Source organism: Cherax quadricarinatus, chromosome 48 (genome assembly GCF_038502225.1).
Source record: "Cherax quadricarinatus isolate ZL_2023a chromosome 48, ASM3850222v1, whole genome shotgun sequence".
NCBI lineage: Eukaryota > Metazoa > Arthropoda > Malacostraca > Decapoda > Parastacidae > Cherax > Cherax quadricarinatus.
Genome location: NC_091339.1, coordinates 30599069 through 30623273, shown reverse-complemented (window position 1 = coordinate 30623273; position 24205 = coordinate 30599069). Strand labels below are relative to the sequence as shown.

Genomic DNA, 24205 nt, shown 5'->3' with positions numbered 1-24205 from the left:
ACTTGGCTATGTTAATAAGTAATGAACGAATCTATAGGAACTTAATCTGAACTTCACATTTTGCAGCACTTTAACAAATCTCAGATACAAGCTGTGAGAACAAACGCATTGCTCAAGGGCTAGGTATTGTCTTTCAGTCAGTAAGGGAATGTTGGTACTGTGGACTGATTTATATTGACTTTGACTGGCATGATATACTAAGTGAACATTCAAGAGAGACTGGGACATGTTCTCAGGGAACTTACTCAAGGACATAAGGCAAGAAAAATAGAGAGAATGTCACAGTAAGCTTAAACAGGAAGAAAATGCTTAACTATTTTGCATAATTAAATAAAAATTGACAGGTCACACAGTAAGCAAGAAAACTTACACAGGAAAATACTCAACTGAATAAACAACACTTTGAAAATCAAGAGAACTTGTACTTTACTCAAATCTAATGTACTCAAATTTACTGTAAATTGAATGAATGACACAGTGAGTAGTCTTTACTCTCAATGCAATAGGGAAATACAACAATAAAATGATAAAATGGACTCAATAAAGCTTGTGCAAAATAAAACAAACTGGGACACAACTCACTGAAATAAAATAAAATGGCACAGAAAGAATAAAATATTATGCACAGAACTGAGCATAATAAACTGCACTGAAATAAGTGTAGCAATATTGCAAATAACAATTGCTAATCAAAAAGTATTGCACAACACTGCACAAAATTTCTGCAAGAAAAACTTTAATGACAACACAATGTTTGCACAAGAATTATTACAAAATGAGTCAATGTGCAATAATAAAAAATATTACACACACAAGAAAAGAAATATATCAAGGAATGAACTGAGCGAACACTTTAACTCTTAACTACAACTTAAACAACACTTAACAAACAAAAGAACAATTTACTTTAAAAGAAGAACTTAAAAATTGCACTAAGAGTGAATTTGTTCAATGAAACATGAAAAATAATAGGTTCTAAAACACAGAACAAAAAAAAAGTTTGAACACTTTCAGTGATGCAGAACACAACACAACACAAACACAATACTAGAATTTTCTTGCAATGAAACTTGATGTGTGAAAAATTTGATAAGATAATAATTATCTTGCTTGCACAAAACAGTGGCACTACTGCCTGTGGAAATAAGACAAATTAGACACTGGCAAAATGAAAAGAATATGAACACAAGAATATTCAACACAGAGAACAAAACAAGAATACACAAATGCTGGGAAAAAAATGTAACAGACAACACTTGAGTTGTGATGCAGGACACAACTAAATAAATTACTGAATTACTTCACTGCAATACTTTGAACACAAAGTGATTCTGAAGTGTAAACACAAGTTCTATACTGCTCATATGTTGCACACACAACAAAGGAAAAACACTAGGTACTTACTTCAAGTGTATAAAAAGAAACACAACACAACAGACATAAGATAATGCACGAAAATTAACACTGAATTAAGAAGAGAAAAAAATTATTGCAAACAGTATATAATAAACACTGAGTCTAATCAAGAGTCACTGAATGTCACTAAGAAAAAAAAATCACTGGAAACACAAAAGAAATGTCTGAACACTCACAAATGTCTCTGAAAAATATTATCACTGTAGCGACGTGGTGAAGAATGAGGTGGGAGGTTGGAGGATGGTGTTGGAGGATAGAGGAGACTGGTGGCTGACTACGATCACTGACTTCTCTCCACACTCAAAGAATTTGCGCTTAAATCGACGATAGACTTACACAGGAGGCTTTCAATGGTGGCGCCAAACACACTCTAGCTCTTGACCCCCTATGTGGTCCTTAAAATATGGTGCTATAACTCCTAGTAGTGTACCAAAACACAGTGGTAGTGGTTGGGTGAGTACCAAAACACGGTGGTAGTGGTTGGGTGAGTGGGTTAATGGCTGAGTGAGGCATCTGAGACAGCGGTGTCGAGTGGTTGGGTGGGTGGGCTGCAACAAGGCTAAGACCGAGACCGCATGGTGAGACACACGTGGTCAGTGGGCCTATGGGATGAACGGCGTAAGCCTCACTGAAGACAACCACACTGGCGCGAAGATATTCTAAGCTGGCTGGCTTAAAATACACCCACGAAATACCACAACACCACAGGGATGAAAAAGAGCACTCAGAATGGCTTGGAGCTTGAATCACAAATGATGAAGACTGTACCCACGTGGCTTGCTTGAGTACTGGGGTAAGACACCTGGGTTAGTTGCTTGCTGGCTTATCTTAACCCTTCACACAGAATAGCTTGATAACTTCTCACGATGAGCACAGCAGGGGTGGAAAGCTGGCTTGGCAGGCAAAAGACTGGATGGAGTAGGCTAGGCTGGACTGGACTCGGTTGTTCTGACTCCCTCACCACAGACTGGAAGCTGCCTTATTTTACAAACTCGGGTCAACCCCTTGGGAGTGATGCAAATAAGCAGATAAACACTAATACAAAGAGACTGACCATTGAATAATGTAGTGGCTGGTAGAAACTTTGGCGGGAGGAACTGGCTGAGGTAGCTGGCTGGGGTAGGTCGAGCGTTGACCTTCTCGGCAGGCCTACTCACAAGATGGCGACCGGCCCAGTAGAAATTTATCTCCAGAAATCACTGTAATCATCAGAATTACAGGCCCTCCGTTGCCACCAATTGTCGTAGGGGTTCTTAAAAGGAGATATCGAGGGTTGAAGATAGACACACTTGTAGGATGGTAACACTATATTGTCAGACTGTGGTAATGGGAGATGGAGCCCAGCCTTGCCGTGTTCTTGCCTGGATGTCTATGCACTGACTGAGGCCGAGGTAACTCGCCTCACACTCAAGCTGTATCCCGTGACGTCATACAGTCACAGGCCTAAGGGGTCTTCTATATAAACACATGGATGATACAATAATGCTCAGCTAATCTATACAACACATGTAAGGGGATTCAGCAACTATGCTGACACATGCTCCCTCTCCATAGGATGTTGAATGCACATGATAGGGGCTTCTTGCAGTTATGGATGAACACGGTGTTCCATGAATTTGGGCCTGGGGTAGAGTGTATGGGCATGTCATTTATCACCTTTTCGAAGTCATCTGGCGTCAGGATAAAATCCGACAGGTTTGTGTCTCGAAAATTTTGTCTCATAAAACAGTCATTTAGGTTTTCGACTCTCAGTCTGGTTAGTGGCATGCTGAAAACCAAGTCATATTGGGACTTGAGTAGCTCACTCATTTCCTTGCTGTCATCTGTGTAGGACCCATATTGTTTAAGTAGGGGCCCAGTACTGGATGTTGTTCTCGACTTTGATTTGGCATAAGAAAAGAAATATTTTGGGAGTCTTTCAATTTCATTAGTGGCTTTTAGTTCTTCTCGCATTTCTAGATTCTTGTAAAATTACTTTAGCTTTAGTTCGATGTTTGCTATTTCTCTGACCAGTGTCTCCCTATGTACTGCAGATATATTGGTGTCTTTTAGCCTCTCTGTTATTCTTTACCTTCGCCTGTATAGGGAGCACCTGTCCCTTTCTAGTTTACATCTTCTCTTCCTTTTCCTTAAAGGAATATCCCTTGAGCATACCTCGAGTGCCACAGAGTTAATTTGTTCTAGACATAGGTTTGGATCCGTGTTGCTTAGGGTATCTACCCAATCTGTATCATTTAGGACTTGGTTTATTTGGTCCAACCACATGTTTTTGTTATTGAAGTTGAATTTGGTGAAGGCTCCCTCGTGACCCAAAACATTTTGTCGGTCCGAGGCTCCACGCATACCTGTCTGAACCTCTATTATGTTGTGATCTGAATATATTGTCTTTGATATGGTGATATTTCGTAACAGATCATCCTTGATAGTGAAGATGAGGTCTGGTGTATTCTCCAGACTTATAGGCACTATTATTTTCTGCTTTAACGTGAATCTGTTTCTTGTAATATTATATATGTTACAGTCTGTCAGTTGTAATAAAATACATGGCACAGTCTAACAATTGTATCATCATACTTGTTACAGTCTATCACTTATAATATACATGATACAATCTATCACTTCTAATATTATACATGGTAAGACACATATGCAACAGTTAGGTATCTTTATTTCGAAACGTTTCGCCTACACAGTAGGCTTCTTCAGTCGAGTACAGAAAAGTTGATAGAAGCAGAAGATACTTGAAGACGATGTAATCAGTCCATCACCCTTAAAGTTTTGAGGTGGTCAGTCCCTCAGTCTGGAGAAGAGCATTGTTCCGTTGTCTGAAACAATATGAAGTTGAAGTGACAGAATGGGGCCTTATATAGTGCCAGGAGGTGAGACGTAGGTTGCTTTGGGAGGGCAGGTCCCTCTCAAACCCAGCCGTTCTCACTAGTAGAGGTTGTCGAAGTTGATGGTCTGTACCAAGATACCCTTGTGTTGCAGTGTCTGACAGAATGAACATTAAAATGGTATAAAATACCGACAGATTGTTAGGTAAGACACATATGCAACAGTTAGGTATCTTTATTTCGAAACGTTTTACACAGTAGGCTTCTTCAGTCGAGTACAGAAAAGTTGATAGAAGCAGAAGATACTTGAAGACGATGTAATCAGTCCATCACCCTTAAAGTTTTGAGGTGGTCAGTTCCTCAGTCTGGAGAAGAGCATTGTTCCGTTGTCTGAAACAATATGAAGTTGAAGTGACAGAATGGGGCCTACGTCTCACCTCCTGGCACTATATAAGGCCCCATTCTGTCACTTCAACTTCATATTGTTTCAGACAACGGAACAATGCTCTTCTCCAGACTGAGGGACTGACCACCTCAAAACTTTAAGGGTGATGGACTGATTACATCTTCTTCAAGTATCTTCTGCTTCTATCAACTTTTCTGTACTCGACTGAAGAAGCCTACTGTGTAGGAGAAACGTTTCGAAATAAAGATACCTAACTGTTGCATATGTGTCTTACCTAACAATCTGTCGGTATTTTATACCATTTTAATGTTCAATATTATACATGTTGCAGTCTGACACTTATAATATTATTCATGTTACAGTCTGACATTTGTAGCATTATACATGTTACAATCTGCCATTTGTAATATAATACATGTTACAGTCTGTCACATGTAATGTTATACATGTTACAGTCTGCACTTGAAATATTATACATGTTACAATCTGTCACTTGTAATACTATACATGTTACAGTCTATCAATAGCAATATTATATATGACACAGTCTGTCACTTGTAATTTTAGACATGTTACAGTTTGTCACTTGTAATATTATACACGGTACAGTCCCTCACATGTAATATTATACATGTATCAGACTGTCCCTTTTAATATTATACATGTATCAAACTGTCCCTTTTAATATTATACATGTTACACTCTGTCACTTGAAAAATTATACATGTTTCAGTCTTCACTTGCAATATTATATGTTACTGTCGCACACATGTGATATTATAGATGCTAAATTCTGTCACAGATATAATTATACATTTTGCACTCTGTCACTTGTAATAATATGTGTTACAGTCTGGCACTTGTATCATTATTCATGTTACATTCTATCACTTCTAATACTATACATATTACTCTGTATCAGTTTTAATATTATACATTTTACATTCTGTCATTTGTAATATACACATTACAGTCTGTCACTTGTAATATTGTACATGTTACACTCTGTACTTGTAGTCTCTCACTTTTACAAATATACATGTTAGAGTCTGTTCCTTGCAATATTGCACATGTTGCGCCTAACACCTGTATTATTAAACATCTTACAATCTGTCACTAGTAATATTATACATGTTACAGTCTCTCACTTGTAATATTATACATGTTATAGCCTAACACTTGTAATATTATACATCTTAGACTCGCTTGAAATATTATACATGTTACGGCACATATAACTGCAATAAAGCTCTTAAACTACTGGGAACGCTTGAAGTTCCTCAACCTGTACTCCCTAGAACGCAGGCGTGAGAGATACATTATTAAATATGCTTGGAAAATCCTAGAGGGATTAGTACCAACCTTACACACGAAAATCACTCCCTATGAAGGCAAAAGACTCGGCAAACGATGCAACATCTTCCCAGTGAAAAGCAGGGGTGTCACTAGCACTATAAGAGACAACACAATAAGCGTCTGGGGCCCAAGACTGTTCAGCTGCCTCCCAGCATACATAAGGGGGATTACCAATAGACCCCTGACTGTCTTCAAGCTGGCACTGGACAAGAACATAAGTCAGTACCTGACCATCCACGCTGTGGTTCGTTCGTCGAGTTGCGTGCGCCCAACAGTAACAGTCTGTTTGATAAAGCCCTGATCCACCATGAGACCTGATCATAGACCGGGCTGCGGGGGCGTTGACCCCTGGAACCATCTCCAGATATACTTGTAATATACATGTTACAGTTTGACACTTGTAATATTATATAATACAGTCAGTCACTTGTCATCTTAAACTTCTTAGTCTTTCACTTGTAATATTATACATGTTACAGTCTGTTACATGCAGTATGCATGTTACAGTCTGTTACATGCAGTACGCATGTTACAGTCTGTTACATGCAGTATGCATGTTACAGTCTGTTACATGCAGTACGCATGTTACAGTCTGTCACAGGCAGTATGCATGTTACAGTCTGTTACATGCAGTATGCATGTTACAGTCTGTTATATACAGTATGCATGTTACAGTCTGTCACAGGCAGTATGCATGTTACAGTCTGTTACATGCAGTATGCATGTTACAGTCTGTTATATACAGTATGCATGTTACAGTCTGTTACATGCAGTATGCATGTTACAGTCTGTTACATGCAGTATGCATGTTACAGTCTGTTATATGCAGTATGCATGTTACAGTCTGTTATATGCAGTATGCATGTTACAGTCTGTTATATGCAGTACGCATGTTACAGTCTGTTACATGCAGTATGCATGTTACAGTCTGTTACATGCAGTATGCATGTTACAGTCTGTTATATGCAGCATGCATGTTACAGTCTGTTATATGCAGTATGCATGTTACAGTCTGTTATATGCAGTATGCATGTTACAGTCTGTTATATGCAGTATGCATGTGACAGTCTGTCACACGCAATATGCATGTGACAGTCTTTCACATGCAGTATGCATGTTACAGTCTGTTACATGCAGTATGCATGTTAGAGTCTGTCACATGCAGTATGCATGTTACAGTCTTTCACATGCAGTATGCATGTTGGAGTCTGTCGCATGCAGTATGCATGTTACAGTCTGTCACATGCAGTATGCATGTTACAGTCTGTCACAAGCAATATGCATGTTACAGTCTGTCACATGCAGTACGCATGTTACAGTCTGTCACATGCAGTATTCATGTTACAGTCTGTTACATGCAGTATGCATGTTAGAGTCTGTCACATGCAGTATGCATGTTACAGTCTGTCACATGCAGTATGCATGTTACAGTCTGTCGCATGCAGTATGCATGTTACAGTCTGTCACATGCAGTATGCATGTTACAGTCTGTCACATGCAGTATGCATGTTACAGTCTGTCGCATGCAGTATGCATGTTACAGTCTGTCGCATGCAGTATGCATGTTACAGTCTGTCACATGCAGTATACATGTTGCAGTCTGTTGCATGCAGTATACATGTTACAGTCTGTGGCATGCAGTATACATGTTGCAGTCTGTTGCATGCAGTATACATGTTACAGTCGGTCGCATGCAGTATACATGTTGCAGTCTGTTGCATGCAGTATACATGTTCCAGTCTGTGGCATGCACTTTACATGTTACAGTCTGTCGCATGCAGTATACATGTTACAGTCTGTTGCATGCAGCATACATGTTACAGTCTGTGGCATGCAGTATACATGTTACAGTCTGTCGGATGCAGAATATATGTTACAGTCTGTGGCATGCAGTATACATGTTGCAGTCTGTGGCATGCAGTATACATGTTACAGTCTGTGGTATGCAGTATACATGTTACAGTGTGTCGCATGCAGTATACATGTTGCAGTCTGTCGCATGCAGTATACATGTTACAGTGTGTCACATGCAGTATACATGTTACAGTCTGTCGCATGCAGTATACATGTTACAGTGTGTCACATGCAGTATACATGTTACAGTCTGTCACATGCAGTATACATGTTACAGTCTGTCACATGCAGTATACATGCTACAGTCTGTCACATGCAGTATATACATGTTACAGTCTGTCACATGCAGTATACATGCTACAGTCTGTCACATTTGTAATATTATACATGTTACAGTCTGTCACATGCAGTATACATGTTACAGTCTGTCACATGCAGTATACATGTTACAGTCTGTCACATTTGTAATATTATACATGTTTCAGTCTGTCACATGCAGTATACATGTTACAGTCTGTCACATTTGTAATATTATGCATGTTACAGTCTGTCACATGCAGTATACATGTTACAGTCTGTCACATTTGTAATATTATGCATGTTACAGTCTGTCACATGCAGTATACATGTTACAGTCTGTCACATTTGTAATATTATACATGTTTCAGTCTGTCACATGCAGTATACATGTTACAGTCTGTCACATTTGTAATATTATGCATGTTCCAGTCTGTCACATGCAGTATACATGTTACAGTCTGTCACATTTGTAATATTATGCATGTTACAGTCTGTCACATGCAGTATACATGTTACAGTCTGTCACATGCAGTATACATGTTACAGTCTGTCACATGCAGTATACATGTTACAGTCTGTCACATTTGTAATATTATACATGTTACAGTCTGTCACATGCAGTATACATGTTACAGTCTGTCACATTTGTAATATTATACATGTTACAGTCTGTCACATTTGTAATATTATACATGTTACAGTCTGTCACATGCAGTATACATGTTAGAGTCTGACATTTGTAATATTATACATGTTACATGGCATCACTTGAAATAATATATATGCTTTATTGATATCTTTTATTTTTTTCAGCATTCCTTTTCTTCTCTTAAAGTATCAGATGATGCAGTAGCAACATTTTCTGCAAAACCCGCAACAGGACTGTCGGTAACATTATCTGCAGACGCAACAGCAGCACTGTTAGCAACATTATTAACTTAATCTTGCTACTACTGTGTCATGGCTGTAATAACTAAGGAAGAAAATAATGGCTTCAGAATCATGAAAGCTTTGAGTGAGTGTGGTAGAGGAGTGTTGCATCACACATTCTGCTGGGGAACACCAGATAAACCTGATAATACAAAGCTCAATGTTTACTTAAAAAACTTGAAACAACCATCATCTGCCAACTACTTAAAACTCAATAGTAAAGAACGAAGGTTTAACAAAATAGAAAATAGATTGATTAATAGCAGTGCAGATGGAAGAGAGTTTGATGTTCCGCTGCTGTGTAGGAGCATCAAACTTGCTTGTGAGAATGTTGCTCCTCTCAGTGATCCAATATGGATCACTAAGAGTAAAGAAATGGAGTACTACATCACTGCCATAAACAACATGAGGAACCATGCTGTTCACGGTCCACTTGCAGTTACTGATGAAGATTATTATGAAAATATGAAGAAGCTTCGGGAGCTGTTAACTGGTTGTCTTAAGACATCTGGAGAGAGGTATGTAAGAGACCAGGATGAAGTTAACAAGGAGATCCAGCAGATGAATGATAAACTGGACGACATCATGAATGAGATTCTTGGAGAGGAAGATATTATGAAGTATTGTAGTGATGATATAAAACAGGATATCATTAATGACAGTTGTGATAAACTGAAAGAGTTCTTAGAAGAAATAACATATATTAACCCAGTTTCTTTTATCAAAGATAATTTTAAACTTAAGGTAAACAAAGTTTTTGTCGATATTGAAGTTAAACAAGGAAGACATAGAGATAATAATAAACATATAGATTATGTAGACCTTCTCTCACTTGTCCAGACAACATCTGTGGCATCAAGTGTGAGCTCTGGCACACAACAACAAGGTTCCTGTGCACGACCACAAATACTGTTACTTGAAGGTGTTGCAGGCAGTGGCAAGACCACTCTAGTTAAGCTAATAACTGAGGAATGGATACAAGGTGGTCAAGGTAAGATCAAGGACTTAGATAATTATGATCTTTTACTGTGGGTACAGTGTAGGGACCCGACCATCATCTCCTACCATGATCTTCTGCACCGACTGTTACCAGATGCTTCAGCAAAATTCAGAAATATTCTGCCTAAAATAATAAAGCTTTGTAAAGTAATAATATTAGTTGACGGTCTGGATGAACTCAATAACAACTCCAGAACATTAGTCAAAAGTCTTTTACTGGAATTCCAAAACTCTGTTAACACAACTTTTATCTGCACCACAAGACCTGAAGTAGTTGAAATGTTCAGGTTGACGATCCCTGAAGGTTATGGTGTGACTAATGCTGAACTACGAGGCATAAATAAAGATCGTTTGGAAGAGTTTGTGCGTCAGATTCACCAGGAGATAATTAATCTCACCAAAAGTAACAGAAACACTGATGAACTAGTGAATAATGTGATGAGGGTTGAAGATCTTCACGAACACTTACGTCTACCAATGAATTTAACATTTTTAGTTTACATCTGGGACCAGGAACCTGATGAGTTAAACATAAGAACAATAACACAAACAGAACTGTACAATAAAATACATGAAATGTGTCAAAATAGGTTATTAGAGAGATTAGTGAATTGTTCGAAAACGAAGATGATGAACAGTGTTCAAGAAATATTGAAGATAATATACGCAACATCACTAGAGAGTTTGTCACGTGACCAGTTGAGTCTTGAAGAAGAGACTGTAGATCAACTAATATCTGCTTGTAACAAACATGATATACCTTACCATGAGATGATGTCTGCTTTCTTCAGTTTGAAGCCAATATGTACTTGGAAAGGCATCCAGGAGTGCTACTCTGCACCACACAAGGGAATCCAAGATTACTTCAGTGCTCTGCATATTGTGATGACACTCAAGCACCAGCTGCAATCTTCACCAATACCAGTGATGAAGACACCATCTGTGTCTTCCCAACCACTTGCATCACGTACACCTGCTTCACCTGTCAGTATCAGAGGAGTGTTAAAAGAGAGCATTAAGTCATCCAAGGTAGACATGAACAAGTACCATAATGTTCTGATACATGTGGCTGGGTTGCTGCACCTGGTTCTAGAACAGGTACCAGAGGCACTTGTAAGAGAAGTGGTTAATCTCCTGCAAGAGTCAGGCATGACAGACAATGACCAGTGGCTCGACCTCCTTGAGAATACAAAATTTTCTTCAGTAACTGTCAAAGAAATATCTCGTTTCTTCGAAACTAAACAAACAATTAACGTAACTAGTGGACGTGTTAGAAGCTACTCAGCTCTCCTACAACACCTCAGTTCCCGCGAGGTGGTGTTAAATATCCATGGAAACCCTGGTGATCTACTTGACCTGCCTGACCTGCTGTCCGTCCTCAACCACCACCACTGTGCACAAGTAACACTGTACAACCACTATCAACATGCTGAGACAAACACAACTTCTGACAAAATTCTACAGCTTTTACAATCACGGTGAGTTGTTACTAATATTAACGTTAACGATGTTACAGTATATGATAACATTATCTTTGTTGCAAAATTTCAGATGATAATATTGTTGGTGTTAACATTGTAGGTGTTAACATTGTTGTTGGCATTAACATTGTTCTTGTTGTTGGTGTTAACATAGATGTAGTTTTCTTGTTGGTGTAAACATTGTTGTTGGTGTTAACACTTTTCTTGTTGGTGTTAACTTTGTTCTTGGTGTTAACATTGTCGAAGATGTAAACTTTATTATAGGTGTTAACATTGTTGTCGGTGTAAACATTATTGTTGGGGTCAACATTGTTGCTGGTGCAAACATTGTTGGTGTTAACATTACTGTTGGTGTTAACATTTTGGTGAGTGTTAAAATTGTTGTTGGTGTTAACATTGTTATAGGTTTTAACATTGCTGTTGATGCTAACATTGTTCTTGAAGTTAACATTGTTTTTGGTGTTAATACTGTTGTATGTTTTAACATTGTTGTTTTGTTAACAGCTTTGTTGTTGGTGTTAACATTGTTGTTGGTGTTAACATTGTTGTAGGCGTTAATATTGTTGTTGGTGTTAAAAGATTTGTTGTTGGTGTTAACATTGTTGTTGGGGTAAACATTACTGTAGGAGTTAACATTGTTGGAGTTAAAATTGTTGGCGTTAAAATTCTTGTAGGTGTTAACATTGTTGTTTGATTTAACACTGTTGAAGGTGTTAACATTGCTGGAGTAAAAATTATTGGTGTTAACATTATTGTTAGTGTTAACATTGTTGTTGGTGTTAACATTGCTGTTGGTGTTAACATTGTCGTCGGTGTTAACATTGTTGGTGGTGTTAACTTTGTTGTTGGTGTTAACATTGTTGTTGATGTTAACATTTTTGTTGATGTTAACATTGCTGTCGTTGTTAACAGTGTTATTTGCATTAATAGTGATCTTCTGGTTAACATTGTTGGTGTTAAAACTGTTGTTAGTGTTACCATTGTTCTTGGTGTTAACACTGTTATTACAGTGTTAACATTGTTGTTGTCATTAACACTGTTGACTGCGTTAACATTGTTGTTTATGTTACCATTCTTGTAGACGTTAACATTGTTGTTGTTCTTAACATTGTTGTTAGTGTTATCATTGTTGTTTGTGTTAACATTTTTGTGTGTTAACATTGTAGTTGGTGTTAACACTGTGGCTGGTGTTAACATTGTTGTTGGTGTTAATACTGTTCTTGTTCTTGCCATTGTTGTTTGAGGTAACATTTTTATTGGTGTTAACAATATTGCTTTTAGTAATCATTGTAGTTGATGTTAATATTTTTAGGGTTGTTAACATTATTGATAGTGATAACATTGTTGTTGTTAACATTGTTGTTGGTGTTAACATTTTTGCTTGTGTTAACATTGTTGTTGTTGTATGCATTGTTGTTTGTTTTAACGTTGTTGTTGTTAACATTGTTGGTGTTACCATTGTTGTTAATGCTAACATTGTTGTTGGGGTTAACACTGTTGTCGGTGTTAATATTCATGTAGGTTTTAACATTGTAGTTGGTGTTAACATTCTTGGTTGGTGTGCACACATTTGTTTGTTAGCATTGTTGTTGGCGTTAACATTGTTATTGGTATTAGCATTGTTATTGGAGTTAACACTTTGTGTGTTAATATTGCTGTTGGTGTTAACATTTGTTAAGGTGTTGACATTGTTGCTGGTGATAACATTATTGGTGGTGCTAACATTTTCTTGGTGTTAACATTTTTGTTGGTATTATCATTGTTGTTGGTTTTAATATTGTTATTGATGTTAGGATTGTTACTAATGTTAACTTTGTTTATATTGTTAACATTGTTGTTGGTGGTAACAGTGTTGTTGATGTTAACATTCTTGGTGGAGCTAAAGTTGATGTTGGCATTACCATTGTCGTTGTTAACATTGTTGTTGGTGTTAATTGTGTTATGTAACCATTGCTGTCGGTGTAAACATTGTTTTTTTAAGGTTGCTGTTGGTGTTAACATTGTAGTATTGTTAACATTGTTGTTAGTGTTACCATTGTTGTTGGTGTTAACATTTTTGTAGGTGTTAACATTGCTTTTGGTCTTAACACTGTTGTTGGTGTTAACATTCTTGCAGGTGTTAACATTGATGTTGGTGTTAACATTGCTGTTGGTCTTAACATTGTTGTTGGCGTTAACATTGTTGTTTGCGTTAACGTTGTTGTTGGTGTTAACATTATTGAGGGAGTTAACATTGATGTTAATGTGTTAACATTCTTCTTAGCTTTAACATTGTTGGTGATGTTAACATTATAACTGGTGTTAACATTTTTGTTGGTGTTAGCATTTTTGTTGGTGTTAGCATTTTTGTTGGTGTTAACATTGTTAGTATTGTTAACATTATTGTCTGTGATAACATTGTTGTTGTTATCATTGTTTTTGGTTGTAATATTGTTATTTGAGTTAACATTATTGTGTTAGCATTGTTGGTAATAACATTGTTGTTGGTTTTGACATTGTTGTTGGCATTAACATGGAGGTTGTTAACATTGATGATGGTGTTAACGATGTTCTTGTTAACATTTTTGTTAACATACTTGTTGGACTTAAAATTGCTGTTGGTGTTAACGTGTTGTAGGTGTTAGCATTGTTGTGCATGTTAACACGTTTTTGTTCGTGTTCACTTTGTTGTTAGTGTTAACATCTAGGTAAGTGTTGACATTGTCAAGATGTTAACATTCTTATAGGTGGAAACATTGATGTTGGGGGTTAACGCTATTTTTCTTATTAACATTTTTGTGTGTTTACAATGTTGATGGTGTTACCTTGTTGCTGGTGTGAACATTGTTTGTGTTAATATTGTTGTTGGTGTTAACAATGTTGAAGGATTTAATATTGTTGATGGTGGTAACATTGTTGTAGGTGTTAACATTGATGTATGTGTTAACATTGGTGTAGGTGCTAACATTTTTGAAATTACAAGTGTTGTTGGTCTTAATATTGTTGATCGAGTTAACATTGTTGTAGGTGTTAACATTATTGCTGGTGTTAACATTGTTGCTGGTGTTAACATCGTTACTGTTAATATTGTTTGTGTTAACAATGTTGAAAGTATTAACATTGTTGTCGTTAAGACTGTTGTTATTTTGTTTTATATTTTATTTAGAATATACAATATACTAAAAATAAAAGTGTACAGTATCAGATTCATCCAGACAATATAAATTCTTCCTTGTCTAAGCAAGTTTGACTTTGCTCTTACACAAAAAATCCCACATCAGCTGTATAGTTCATCTCTTAACACTTATACTGCATACAAGATTGTAGCATTGTGGCCCGGTGGCCTGGTGGCTAAAGCTCCCGCTTCACACACGGAGGGCCGAGGGTTCGATTCCCTGCGGGTGGAAACATTTCGACACGTTTCCTTACACCTGTTGTCCTGTTCACCTAGCAGCAAATAGGTACCTTGGTGTTAGTCGACTGGTGTGGGTCGCATCCTGGGGGACAAGATTAAGGACCCCAGTGGAAATAAGTTAGACAGTCCTCGATGACGCACTGACTTTCTTGGGTTATCCTGGGTGGCTAACCCTTCGGGGTTAAAAATCCGAACGAAATCTTATCTTATCTTATCTTACAATGCTACATACAGGATTGTACTATGTTAAACTTGACAGCAATCAAAAACATTGCAATATACAGTAATATGTCCAAAATATACCTTTCCCGCAACTGATACATGCATAATGCCATTAAACATAATTCCATTAAAATAATATAAAACTGTGTAAGTAATACAAAGTAAAAACAACCCTCTTACCCCTTCCCATCTGCTAATTACAATATACACACTGAAAAATTACATTCAGTAAGAATTCAAGCAGTATAACTAACCCCCCCGTGAGGTCACAGACCCTGAGCTGCTGTGGGGATTAGCGTGGACGGTTACAAAGCATGGCTTGCTTCTGCAGTGTTTTAAAAATTGAGGTTGGAGAGTTGAAGGAGGAGGTCTTGCTTCTCCAGGAGGAGATTAGGAGGCTGAAGGTCCACCTCAATGGGTCTGGGAGAGAGTGTGAGGTGGCTGGAGTTGTGGGGAATGAGGCTTCAAGTGAGGTGCAGTCTGTCTCTCGCTGTGAGGAGGCTGTAGTTGGGGAGGTAGCAACGGCTACCAGCAGTGAGGTGCAGTCCAGCACCTGCTACAAGTGGCGAGTGGTTCACAGTAATGGAAGGCGCATCAGAGTAAGGAAAGTTAAGAGTGAAGATCTGAAGGTAGGAAATCGCTTCTCTGTTCTTCAGGATGAATGTACTTCAGTGGCCAGTGAAGGTAAGGGTACTACTGCCCCTGCTAATGGAGGTAAGCGCATTCTTGTGGTTGGTGACTCTCAGGTAAGATATATGGACCGTGCTTTTTGTAATAGGAATAAGAAGATGAGAGATAGAGTGTGCTTCCCTGGAGCTGGTGTTGGGGACATTGTCAACAGGCTGGATAATATCATGTCAGGTAATGGGAACAAGCCCATTATCTGTCTCAGTGCTGGTGGAAATGATATTGGGAAGGGTAGGAGAGAAGAGCTGCTAGATAAGTACAGGTCAGCTATAGATTTCATTAAGTCTAAGGGAGGGATCCCAATCTTATGTAGCATCTTGCCTAGAAGGGGAGTAGGAAATGAATGGTTGTCTAGGGCAATTGGTGTAAATTGCTGGCTAGACAGATACTGCAAGGAACTTGCAATCCCATTCATTGACAACTGGAACAACTTTTATGGCAAACATGATATGTATGCAAGGGATGGGGTACATCTCTCTGGGGCTGGGGTGGTAGCACTTGCAGACTCGATTGAGAAGGCCATTGGTGAAATGCCTATGATTTTAAACTGATGGAAGATAGAGGTATGGGTGTGTGTGGGAAACAAGCAGGTTGCAACACTTGGGTTGGAAACAGTAAATGTATAAAAGGCATTCAGCATGAAGTTATAAATAAAGACAATAGATCAGGTCAGCAGACAAAGGGGGACAGCAGAGGGCAGCAAGGGACTAGCTCCCTTAAGGTTTACTATACTAATAGCAGGAGTGTAAGAAATAAGATAGATGAGCTAAGATTAATTGCAAGTGCAGGAAACATAGATATTATTGCTATAACAGAGACCTGGCTCAATCTGAAAGATAGAGAGATGCCCTCTGAATGTCACATACAAGGCTATAAATTATTCCACACTGACAGGGTCAACAGGAAAGGTGGTGGAGTAGCGATGTATGTCAGAGACAATTTAAATTGTTGTGTTAGACAAGATATTAAATTAGAAGCGTCAGCCACTGAATCTGTTTGGTTACAGCTTCTCGAGGGCCGAGAAAAACTAATTTTGGGTGTGATTTACAGGGCCCCAAATCTTGATAGGGAGTGCAGTAAACTTCTATGGGACGAAATTCGGAAGGCATCTACATACGAAAATGTTGTGCTAATGGGAGATTTCAACTATAGACAGATTGACTGGAGCAATTTGACAGGAAATTTAGAGTCAGGTGACTTTCTTGATACGATCCAGGATTGTTTTTTAAAACAGTTTGTGACAGAGCCAACTAGGGGAAATAACCTCCTTGACTTGGTTCTTGCCAGTAGGGAAACACTAATTAATAATCTTGAGGTTAATGATGAGCTTGGGGAAAGTGATCACAAATCACTCAGTTTTAATATATCATGGAATTCCCCTAATAATGGCAATCAAGTCTCCGTCCCTGACTTTCGCTTGGCTGATTTCATAGGACTGAAAAATTACTTAGGTGGGCTGAACTGGAATGACCTGACTAAGGGTCAGGTAGGTGGTGATGGTTGCCGATATGATGCTTTCCAGGGCATAGTTCTAGCTGCTCAGTCAAATTATGTTCCAAATAGGGAAATCAGATCAAACAAAAATGATCCTAAATGGATGAACAATAGATTAAAATATCTGATTGGTCAAAAGAGAGGCATATATAGGCAAATCAAAAGAGGAGAGGGGCAATTGAGAAATCGATATATTCAGTTAAAGAGAGAAATAAAAAAGGGAATTAGAAAAGCAAAAAGAGATTATGAGGTTAAAGTTGCAAGAGAATCGAAGACTAACCCAAAAGGATTCTTTCAGGTATACAGAAGTAAGATCAGGGACAAGATAGGCCCACTCAAAAGTTCCTCGGGTCAGCTCACTGACAGTGATAAGGAAATGTGTAGAATTTTTAACACATACTTCCTCTCAGTTTTTACACAGGAGGATACCAGCGATATTCCAGTAATGATAAATTATGTAGAACAGGACGATAATAAACTGTGCACTATTAGGGTCACAAGTGACATGGTCCTTAGGCAAATAGATAAATTAAAACCTAACAAATCCCCAGGCCCTGATGAACTGTATGCAAGGGTTCTAAAGGAATGTAAAGAGGAGCTTAGCACCCCTTTGGCTAATCTTTTCAACATATCACTACAAACTGGCATGGTGCCAGATAAGTGGAAAATGGCAAATGTGATACCTATTTTCAAAACAGGTGACAGGTCCTTAGCTTCGAACTATAGACCAATAAGCCTAACCTCCATAGTGGGAAAATTTATGGAATCAATAATTGCCGAGGCAGTTCGTAGCCACCTTGAAAAACATAAATTAATCAACGAATCTCAGCATGGTTTTACAAAGGGGCGTTCCTGCCTTACGAATTTATTAACTTTTTTCACTAAGGTATTTGAGGAGGTAGATCATGGTAATGAATATGATATTGTGTATATGGACTTCAGTAAGGCTTTTGACAGGGTCCCACATCAGAGACTATTGAGGAAAATTAAAGCACATGGAATAGGAGGAGAAATTTTTTCCTGGATAGAGGCATGGTTGACAAATAGGCAGCAGAGAGTTTGCATAAATGGGGAGAAATCAGAGTGGGGAAGTGTCACGAGCGGTGTTCCACAGGGGTCAGTGTTGGGCCCCCTGCTGTTCACAATCTACATAAACGACATAGATGAGGGCATAAAGAGCGACATCGGCAAGTTTGCCGATGACACCAAAATAGGCCGTCGAATTCATTCTGACGAGGACATTCGAGCACTCCAGGAAGATTTGAATAGACTGATGCAGTGGTCGGAGAAGTGGCAGATGCAGTTTAATATAGACAAATGCAAAGTTCTAAATGTTGGACAGGACAATAACCATGCCACATATAAACTAAATAATGTAGATCTTAATATTACGGATTGCGAAAAAGATTTAGGAGTTCTGGTTAGCAGTAATCTGAAACCAAGACAACAGTGCATAAGTGTTCGCAATAAAGCTAATAGAATCCTTGGCTTCATATCAAGAAGCATAAATAATAGGAGTCCTCAGGTTGTTCTTCAACTCTATACATCCTTGGTTAGGCCTCATTTAGATTATGCTGCACAGTTTTGGTCACCGTATTACAGAATGGATATAAATTCTCTGGAAAATGTACAAAGGAGGATGACAAAGTTGATCCCATGTATCAGAAACCTTCCCTATGAGGATAGACTAAGGGCCCTGAAACTGCACTCTCTAGAAAGACGAAGAATTAGGGGGGATATGATTGAGGTGTATAAATGGAAGACAGGAATAAATAAAGGGGATGTAAATAGTGTGCTGAAAATATCTAGCCTAGACAGGACTCGCAGCAATGGTTTTAAGTTGGAAAAATTCAGATTCAGGAAGGATATAGGAAAGTACTGGTTTGGTAATAGAGTTGTGGATGAGTGGAACAAACTCCCAAGTACCGTTATAGAGGCCAGAACGTTGTGTAGCTTTAAAAATAGGTTGGATAAATACATGAGTGGATGTGGGTGGGTGTGAGTTAGACCTGATAGCTTGTGCTACCAGGTCGGTTGCCGTGTTCCTCCCTTAAGTCAATGTGACCTGACCTGACTAGGTTGGGTGCATTGGCTTAAGCCGGTAGGAGACTTGGACCTGCCTCGCATGGGCCAGTAGGCCTTCTGCAGTGTTCCTTCGTTCTTATGTTCTTATGTTCTTATATTATACAACTCGCTGTTGTTCATTTAAGTTATAACTAATAACCAACATAATTTAAAACCTATGAACATATATTGAATGACAATTACAACTCTTCAATAGTGAAAAATGCCAGTTGCTATCTAACATTACAATTGATATTAATAAAAGAGCTCAGTGTGACTCAGCTTGAGAAAACCACACTGTGATTCTGAGTACCGCTCCCCCCCCCCCTTTTCTCAGACTATGACACTCAATCACGCCGGCAAGACACTATACCCCAGACCACACAAAGGTCCCCCTCCCTCGCCCTACATTACACCCCGATCACAATACACACCAAAAAAAATGTACAGTCCGGTCCCCAAAAAACCTAAATCTTCCCCCCTCCCCCTCCCGGGAGACCAACCATTTGGCTCCACCAAGGGATTATACCTACCTACACCTCATTACTCCTGTAACGTTTCCATCGTTAGATTCCTATACCTCAACGAAAAAGCTCCCTCCCAGCATTGCCAATACACCTCTCTATTCCTACATTTCGTCTTATAAACATAGCACATCAGCGCCCTGACCCGCATTGCACTTCTATGTTTCCGCATGCTCCATGACACATATAAATAGTCAAGTACCAAATATGAAACAGAACGTCGTACCACATCCGAGCAATCTCCCATCTCAAGACTCAAAACTCTAAGCATCGACAACCTCCCCCCCCCTCCCACTCGTCTGAGGACACCCTTGAACCAATTCCTAACCTTATGTAAGCCGTCACAAAAGTATACGACATAAGACGCCGTTTCCGGCCACCCGCACACGCACAGGTCTGATCCTGGGTCATTCCCATAACGTACAATTGTGCCTTGGATGCCAAAATCCCGTGGAGGAAGCAGTAACCAGTTTCCCTAACCCGTGGTTGTAAGCGCAATTTCTTGAACCCCTGCCATATAGTCTTCCAATGATATCCTGGGAAAACCTCATCACCAATGACCTCTCCCGATGTTATACCTATATCGTCTAATTTACCTGCCCTAACTCTCATAGGGTTTTGCACCACCAATAAGTGCTGTAACATCCCTTCACACCTTGTGAGGTCTTTCCCCACCCACCATCGTCGAACCTCCCTCATCACCGCATCAACCCTCACTCCCCTGACCCCACCCCTTGTCAAGTATTCCTGTCATACGTATATGCTCCTTAGGCGACTGTGTAATGGTATTAGCCCCAAACCTCCCTTAGCTACATGCATCATAACGATGTCCTTCCCTAACCAATGCCTACAGTAACCCCATATGAAATCCAAAACCTTCCTCTGTAACCGCAACACATCGTCCGTCATCATTGGATAGACCGCTGAAACAAACCATAATTTACTGTACACCAGTACATTGACAACTATTACTCTTTGGTGTAATGTTACATCACCCGGTCTCCATCCCGCCATCCTACGAATTGTGGCTGCTACTACAATGGACGAATTAAATGCACGTGCCGCCTGTTCATCAATGAAAAATACACACCGCAGATCTTTATCCACTCAACGGTTCTCCACCCATACTCCGTACCTAACGCCCCCCCCCCACCCAGGACCCCACCTCCAAAAGTTTAGATTTTTCTCTATTAATGTACATGGAAGATGCATCACTAAACAACCTTATAACCTTATTTACGAATGCCAAACCTACTATGCACCAAGATGGTGGTATCATCCACATAACCTAAAATCCCTACTGCACACAATCCTCCCCCCCTACCCCGCCCATTACCAATCTATAAAAGGGGTCCTGCAAACAGGCAAACAAAAGCTGAGAGAGGGGACACCCTTGCCGCAGCCCCCACCCTATGCCTATCGCGGACCCCAACCTCCCATTGACCTGGACTCGTACCTGTGCCTCCGTATATAAGGTACGCACCCTTGCTACTATTTCTTCCTCGAAACCCTGCTTCAGTAATATTGCAAATAATGTTTCCCTATCCATATTGTCAAAAGTCTTTTCCCAATCTAATCCTACGACTCCACCTCCACTACAATCCTTCACAAAACTTTTGAGGCGTCGATGACCATCTCTCATAGATCGTCCAGGAATTCCATATTGCCCTTCCCATATTACCTTGTCCAAAACTTGTTTCATCCGGTTTGCCAAAATACGTGCAAAAATCTTGTAATCCGCCCCCATCAACATGATGGGCCTATATGCCTCCAAAGATTCACGGACCTCGGCCTTTGGTACCAACACTAAAACACCCAACCCAGCTTCACCGCCCATTCTACCTCTAATTTTCATTGAATTGTAAAGTCTAACCAATATGTGTTTTAACAGTTCCCAATGAACTACATAGAACTCACCTGGTATCCCATCCCAACCAGGCGATTTTCTCAGTGCCAGTCCCTGAACAGCCTTGTAAACCTCCTCCTCTGATATACAACCCTCCATATCCTCTCGATCCACGTCTCTCAAATTCGCCACTATGCCACGCAGTGAAGCTTCCCTCACCTCTCGATTCCCCTCCCTACCCTTCCATTTTCTCTCAAACCATTGATCTGCATAGGTCCCTATGCTCTCAGTAGTAATTAGCCTTTGTCCTTTACGATAACCACCCAAGTCATCACCGACCACTACTAACAATACTGTTGTCGCCATACATCTCATTCTGAAACTACGCAGAACCCCAACAGAGGGTTTATCCCCACAAAGCACCTCCTCAATCCCCACTCGCACCCTCAAAGCCTGAAAATTATCATTTTGAATTTCCCGTAATTGACTACGAAGGCACTCTATTTCCGCGAGGTCATACCTCCCACCTGCACCATAACAATCCCACAGCTGTCCCTCTAAATACTTTTGCCTCCCATATCTATAACACACCTCCTCCTTCCCTAACCTATAAAAACCCTGTATTGCATTTTTTGCCTTTGAATGCCACCACTACAACATCCTCTATCCCATTTCCTTCATTCCAGAATTCAACCCACCATAACCTGAAAGCTTCCAAAGCATCTACTCCTTGCAACAAATTAACATTTAATTTCCAATAACTAGAAAAAACATGTATAACACCCTCCCACTCGAGAGTTACCAGAACACCATGGTGGTCTGAGAAACCCAGATCAACACAATCAACCCTGCCACTACGGATTAAGCTAGTGACATAAACCCTGTCCAGCCGCGCGGCGTAACCCCTCCTACAAAAAGTGTGGTCCATGTTCCACCCGTCGCTACCCACAACATCCACTATGCCAATCGCCTTCAGAACCTCCAGTAAAACCCCTAAATTACACCCCCCACCGCGCGGTTCGACATCTTTTTCCCGGATCACACAATTCCAATCGCCAGCTATGACAGAAACTAAGGGTAGACCTCTGAGAAAATAAACCAAAACATCACGTACAAAATTCTCCTTTACTCGTCGATTTGATGTCGCTGGCATATATACTCCCACGAAACCCACCTGAATGTTCCCCCATGAACCCACCACACGCACGACCCGGTCTCCTCCGCCCCACTCCCACGCTACAAGCGTAAAAGGGCTGGTCTCCCTTATGCCTATCACTACCCCACCCTTGAGATTATCCGAATTCCCCGCATAACACTTATACCCTTGCACACGTAATTCACTACCACACCGAAAATTGTGTTCTTGGATAAAAAAAAAACATGGACATCCGAACGTCTGAGCAATACCTCTACCCAACGCCTCTTGACCTCTGCTCTGAGGCCGTTAACATTCATCGTTATACACTTGAACTCTCAGGTTACATTTTCTCATTGAGTTTTCCTGTCACCTTTAATCCTGACTTGGACTTGCCAGTGCTGCACCTGACCATCTTCCTCACACTCCCACTCGACTTCTCTAAGGGAAGTCCCTTACCGCCCTTGGCTAAGTCAGCCCACACCATTTTACAAGACCTTTGCCCCTGTGTTAAGACATCGTCCTCCACCGGTGTACTGGGCCTCTTATGTGGCACTCCCTCATAATCCAAAAGCCCTTCACCATCCTCCCTATGCACCTCGACATCCGTCACCACCACTGTCGTACAAGCTGTAAGCCATTCCTCATCGCCCACACATCCCGCTAGACCATGGTCGACCACAGGCGACGCCGCCAATGTAGGCGGTAAAACCACTGTCGCCGGGCTGTTGAGGATCCTCTGTATGTCCTCAAAATTGGGCAACACCAATTGCGTGTGTGCCTCCTCTCCCACAGGAGGCGACGCGCAGTCGACACGCCCAATCGCCTCGATCTCTGACGCCGGTGGGCCTCCGATGGGCCAACTCATCCTCCACCATTGCTTCTTTGGACGTAGTGTCTGTCAGGTCCAACCATTTTCTCCCTCGTCGTTGCTCACTAGTAGCTGCTATATGACCCATTACACCACACAGTCGGCATGTCCGAACATGCCCTGGTGTCATGTAGGGGGTAATGATTAAGGGAATATGGGGGTAAGCGGAGGGAGTCAGTAGGTAGGGGACAGGCGAGGTGGTAGGAGTGAGGTATGCGGAGGTAGGTAGGTAATGTGAGGTCACTGGTGACTACAACTTCACCTCTCATTACTCTACCCACCACTCCACACTGCTCACCCTCTCACTACTTTAACTAAACATAAATAAATGGAGAAAATAACGGGGACAGTGAATATTACTATTCTACTCAAACACAGTTTATTATTAAGTC

The 24205-nt window shown here is 40.1% G+C and overlaps 1 protein-coding gene across 1 annotated transcript in view; it reads left to right on the top strand.

Moving 5' to 3' along the window:
- Positions 1–8978: 8978 nt before the first annotated feature.
- Positions 8979–24205, top strand: part of LOC128704703 (uncharacterized) — a 136214-nt gene continuing 120987 nt past the window's right edge. Inside the window, exon 1 of the mRNA XM_070095058.1 lies at positions 8979–11573. Coding sequence (XP_069951159.1) covers positions 9127–11573 — 2447 coding nt within the window. The 5' untranslated portion in view covers positions 8979–9126. The remainder of the gene's footprint in view (positions 11574–24205) is intronic.